General features: G+C 48.1%; 1 protein-coding gene across 1 annotated transcript; it reads left to right on the forward strand.

Annotated features, from left to right (window-relative positions):
- The first annotated feature begins 1532 nt into the window (after positions 1-1532).
- irf2bp2b (interferon regulatory factor 2 binding protein 2b) lies at positions 1533-4478 on the forward strand. The gene is made up of 2 exons (XM_062439132.1): positions 1533-2603; positions 3174-4478. Exons 1-2 carry the CDS (start codon positions 1799-1801, stop codon positions 3929-3931), a joined length of 1563 nt encoding a protein of 520 aa, XP_062295116.1. The 5' UTR covers positions 1533-1798; the 3' UTR covers positions 3932-4478.
- The last annotated feature ends 1328 nt before the right edge of the window (positions 4479-5806 follow it).

A 5806-nucleotide genomic window follows, 5' to 3' on the forward strand; every position in this document is an offset into this window, starting at 1 on the left:
TGTAGTATGCAGTATTATAGTAAAAGTACTGCAGTATTATGAGTGATGTAGTATGCAGTATTACAGTAAAAGTACTGCAGTATTATAGTGATGTAGTATGCAGTATCACAGTAAAAGTACTGCAGTATTATGAGTGATGTAGTATGCAGTATTACAGTAAAAGTACTGCAGTATTATAGTGATGTAGTATGCAGTATTACAGTAATAGTACTGCAGTATTATGAGTGATGTAGTATGCAGTATTACAGTAAAAGTACTGCAGTATTATGAGCGATGTAGTATGCAGTATTACAGTAAAAGTACTGCAGTATTATAGTGATGTAGTATGCAGTATTACAGTAAACTATACTAACTATACTAAATAGAAAAAGAGATAAATGCACTGGAGCTTAGTTGTCCCACATTATTTAATCATGGACCCACAGAGCAGCTAATGAATATCTGGATCACTGTGCTACGGTGGGATATATATCTGATATGTTTCTTTTAACCATTTAAGGTTGTTTATATTTACAATAAAAAGTAGTTTTCTTGTATTTTGCGTGCTGTGTCTTTGTCCCAGTTTACTTTATACCACCACTTCCTCCCACAGGAACATCACACATGTATATAGTATAAGACATGTATGAATATTGTAGATTTATATAATGACAGATTGCTTTAGAGATTGTTTATTGTATATTTTTATTAGGTTGTTGTTTTATTGATAGTAGATGTGTTATGTTAGTGTGTATTGTGATGAGTTGTGTAAATGTGTATTTTTGTCACCTATATAAAACTTGACTTTCAATTAAAGTCACAAATGAACCACACGTCATTTTTAAGTCATAAATATATCAATCAGTCATTATTAAATGGGTAATTAATGCTTAATTAAGCTTTCAGAGAACAGATAGTGTATTATTTATGTTTTATATTATTTGTTTATGAAGAAAAAAACATCACAATCACACTTTACTGTATTATTGTCATATGTTGATTACAACAGTAGAACATGCATGTTTTCTAATTGTGGAGAATGCAACATTTTTTTATATATATTTCTGTATTTTATGAATAAATATGGGTCACATGCTTTATCTAGAACAATGTGCAAAGTAGCATTTAATGCTCTCAAATGTCAAAATGGGTCAAATTTGGCTCATAGTTATAGAGCCTAAAATGTGTCTCGCTGTGAGTCATGATGTGATGTCTGTGATGCATTTTATTAATCTGCTTTTAAAATGTGACTCCACTACTTTCTTTTAACAACATTTTAATGGTGATTTCTGTATTTTCTGAATAAATACAGGTCAAGTTGAATCCCCTTTATGTAAAACAATGTACAAAAAAGTTTAAATATTTCCACTCTGGATCACTTTAGGAATAGTTGAAATCAGCCTCAGAGTGATCCCTCCTATCTGACGTCTAACACAGACGATCTTTGAGCGGTGTCAACTCTCCAGATAAAGATAGAGAGAGAGACGTGTGTGTGCGCATGCGCCCTGAGGGAGGGAGGAGGGGAGGAGGGGGGTCGTCGAAGAATCCAGTAAATGGAAGCCTGGAGCACGAGCGGCTGACGTCACGGCGCTACATTGAGAGCTCGCGCTGAGTTGTAAGCGCGAGCTCAGACGGAGGCGCGCGGCACCAGAGGACAGAACGATGCGCTCGAGCCGGTGCGACGCTGCTGCTTTCTGACGGAAAATACACCGATTTATACCGAATTACCGGGTTATTTTTTACTTCTAGCGACGTGAAAACAGCAGCGGACATTTTGGAGCCTTTTTTTTTTCCTTCTCCAGTTTCCAGGGGCTCCAACATGTCCTCCTCCACGGCGGTGGCTGCGTCCCGGAGGCAGTCCTGCTATCTGTGCGACCTGCCGCGGATGCCGTGGGCCATGATTTGGGATTTTACTGAGCCGGTGTGCCGCGGATGTGTCAACTACGAAGGCGCCGACCGGGTGGAGTTTGTCATCGACACGGCGAGGCAGCTAAAGAGAGCGCACGGTTTCCAGGAGGGTCGTTCACCGGGGCCCGGGAAGCAGCAGCAGCACCACCAGCACCAGCAGCACCAGCAGCTCACCGGGAAGGAGCTCAACCACTCTACCGGGGATCAGAGCTCTCGGCCGCCGCAGCCGTTGGAACGTTACCCGCTGTCAGATCGGCCGCCGAGGCTCGGACCCGAGTACCAGCCGAACAGGCAATCGAACGGCCTCGTTGTGCCGAACGGATTTCCGAAACCAGACGAACCCCCCGAGTTGAACCGACAAAGCCCGAACCCCCGAAGGACTAGTAGCGCCGTCCCTCCGAGCCTGGTGCCGCTGGTGAACGGAGGCTTGCTGAACGGACGCCCGGTGCAGATGGGTCTCTCTGGGGTGCTGGCCGTGCAGGGCCCCGGTGGGGAGCACGGCGGTGGGAAGCGGGCGGAGGAGCTGCTGAAGGACAAACACCGGCAGCCACCGGACAGCATGTCGGAGCTGGACGCGCATAAGGACTGGATGGGGGGGAAAGGGAAGACGGTGAGGGATCTGATGGCGCTGCACACCTTCGACAGCAGGTTTAAAAAGGAGCACGCGGCCATGCAGAGGGTGATGGGGTACGAGAGCGCCTCCTCCTCCAAAACAGGTAAACACCCCCCCACCACACCCCCCGGTACCGGGTTCGGGCACCGGGGGTCAGGAACTTAGCAGCCCTGAAATTATGTGTCAGCGGTTTTTACGCACAGCGTGACGCCGTTAACGTGCTTAGTGATGACGCGGCTGACACGCACTCGCTCACCTCTGTGCACGCGGGGCTCTGGCAGCTTTATGCACAGCGCGTGGAGAAATTTCCTGTGTGTAATTATTCAGAGCAGCGTGTGTGTATTTGTTTGTTAGGAGGTGTGTGTGTGTGTGTGTGTTTTATACTGTATGTGTGTTCTGTACTGTATATATGTGTGTGTGTGTTTGAGGTGTGTATGCTGTGTGTGTGTGTGTGTGTGTGTGTGTGTATACTGTATGTGTATATGTCTGTGTGTGTGTACACATGTGTGTATACTGTATGTGTATATGTCTGTGTGTGTGTGTGTGTGTGTGTACACATGTGTGTATACTGTATGTGTATATGTCTGTGTGTGTGTGTGTACACATTTGTGTATATGTGTCTGTGTGTGTGTACATGTGTTCGGTGTTAACCCTTCCTCTTCCTCTTCCTCAGACAGGGGGAAGCACCCTCGCAGCATGAAGAGGAAGGCTTCCCCGGAGCCCGAGGGCGAGGGCAGCGCCTCCAAGATGAACGGCAACGAGGGTCAACCGTGGCTCCCGTCCCCCTCCGAGGTCCTGAAGATGCCTCCCGCGTCCCTGCCCGGCTTCTCGGCTGCCCCCCCCTCCACCATCTCCCCCCACTCACGCACCACGCCCCCCGAGGCCGCCACCGCGCAGAACGGCCAGTCCCCCATGGCGGCACTCATCCTCGCCACCGACAACGCCGGCAGCACCGGCTCGCCTAAAGACGGCAACCAGGTACACTCCACCACGGCGGGGGGGCGGCGGAACAGCGGCAGCCCGTTGTCCCCGTCCTCTGCGTCTCAGAGGAGGCTGGCGCAGAGGGACGGGCCGGGGAGCGCCAACCCGTCCGGTCCGCACGTTGCCGGCAGCATGGACCCTCACGCGCCGCCACAGAGCATACCGGACTCGTCGGTGCCGCCCGGCAGCGTGCCGCTCTGCTGCACTCTGTGCCACGAGCGGCTGGAGGACACTCACTTCGTCCAGTGCCCGTCGGTGCCGTCCCACAAGTTCTGCTTCCCTTGCTCCCGGGAGAGCATCAAGCAGCAGGGCGCCACCGGCGAGGTGTACTGCCCCAGCGGCGAGCGCTGCCCGCTGGTCGGCTCCAACGTGCCGTGGGCCTTCATGCAGGGGGAGATCGCCACCATCCTGGCTGGAGACATTAAGGTAAAAAAGGAGCGGGACCCTTAAAACGATCACCAGCTGGGTTTTTTCTTGAACTCTTTTTTTGTTTTTTTCCCCTTTTTTTTGTAATTCGACTACGGCAACAAGAGCAGGACATAAAGCAACACACACACACACACACACACTGACTGACGGACGTGTACATACTGGACAGAAGGGACGTGAACACTTCGTAAACATGGCTGTATAATTTTTTGATTTCTTTTTCAATACATTGTGTTTCTATATTTTTTTTCTTTTTGAAGATGAAAGGTATGTACCCCTCACCCCCCCCCCTCTTGCCCCCCACCCTTCCACCCCCCCACCACCTCTCCATCACACCTGTTTCTTTTATGTCGGTGTACTTTTAGGTCTGCAGTCGTCCCTGTCAAACATAGAATGTGACTAATCTGAGCACTTGGCAAAAAAATTAATAAAAAAAAACACAAACAAAAAAAAAAACAACAAAGAAAAAATGCTTCTAGCTGTACATGTATGCACTTGTTTAAAGAAAGAAAGAAAAAAAGTTGCCAAATACAGTTTCAGACCTTGTAATAACAACAAGAGTGTCTCTGTGGTTTTACTTATTTTTCCATCATAATCAGCAGCGAGTCGGGGAGCTTCTCTGGCTCAGAGAGAGAGAGAGAGAGTCACGGCCCGACTGTGAATCAGCCATGATGCAATAATCCCTTCCAACAGGAACGAACCGGCTTCCAGGGAATAGTGGGAGGAAGAGGAGGAGGAGGAAGAGGGAGGAGGAGGAGGGTGAAGGCCAGAGTAGAAGTGTGTTGCATAAACAGTTTTTCTTTTTTCTTTTTTTTTGGTACAGTAAATCATAATGTAGGCGAGCCGAGGCCGAGATAAGGAGGCTATTGAAGCCTATAAATAGTCTCTGTGGAAACCTGCCGCGTCCATGACAACTCTGCAACACTGACACGTCTGGATACATGTGTGTTTTTTTGTTTTTTTTTAAAGAAGTAAAGCCGCCGCCGATTCCACCTTAAACATACCGGAGACGTGAGATCATAAATGAGCAAGAGATTTGTCATCGTGGAGTTTTTTTTTTTTTTAGGATGACGGGAGGAGTTGTCTGTTTCGGCGCCTCGGGGGGAGGAAGAGAGAGAATCCAGGAGATCTGTTTTTTTTTTTTCATGACACAAAATGGCTCCTTTTTTTATTTTTGGAGATTCAGGTTTGCATTTTTTTTTGGTGGTGCCTCCTCTTCTTCGTCCTCTTCCTCCTCTTCTCCTTTCGTGAATTTTGTCACTTGTGGATTTTGCTCTACTCGACACGTTCGGCTTGTTTGTTTTGTTTTTTCGACGGAAGAAAAACAACACGAAGAAGAAGACGACGACAGCGAAGGAGGAGGAGGAGTGTAACAGGGGGGCCTCAGTGCTCGAGCAGGGGGGGGCGGTGTCTAAATGCCTTGCTCAGGGGGTCACGTGGTCCTCAGTGGAATTCCTGAGTCACTGTCCTCCTCCCCTCCTCCTCCCTCCTTCCTCTTCTTCTTGCACCTCCTCCCCCCGCTCTCTTGCTGCAATAACACGCCTTCCACTGTTCAAGGTTGATCACACAGCGAGTGGATGAATGGGGGCCTGTGTGTGTGTGTGTGTGTGTGTGTGTTCATGCCGGGGGCCCCGTCGCTTTCAGCCGCCATTCAGACCCCAGCAGCCGACACAGGAACGTTTAACCCTCTCCTCTCTCCTCTCTCCTCTCCGTCGGGTCTCCAAACTTCTTGTTTTTTTAAACTTTTTTAAACTTGCACATTTTGCACATGCAGCAAAAAATTCTGGTTTCTGATTACAGTTGAAGTGTTTTTACTCATCTTGAGCTGATTAGTCATCAAAAAAATGTATTATTAAGTTGGTTTTTAAGCAGAAAACGTCCAAATGTTTTGATTCC

Source organism: Scomber scombrus, chromosome 2, assembly GCF_963691925.1.
Source record: "Scomber scombrus chromosome 2, fScoSco1.1, whole genome shotgun sequence".
Lineage (NCBI taxonomy): Eukaryota > Metazoa > Chordata > Actinopteri > Scombriformes > Scombridae > Scomber > Scomber scombrus.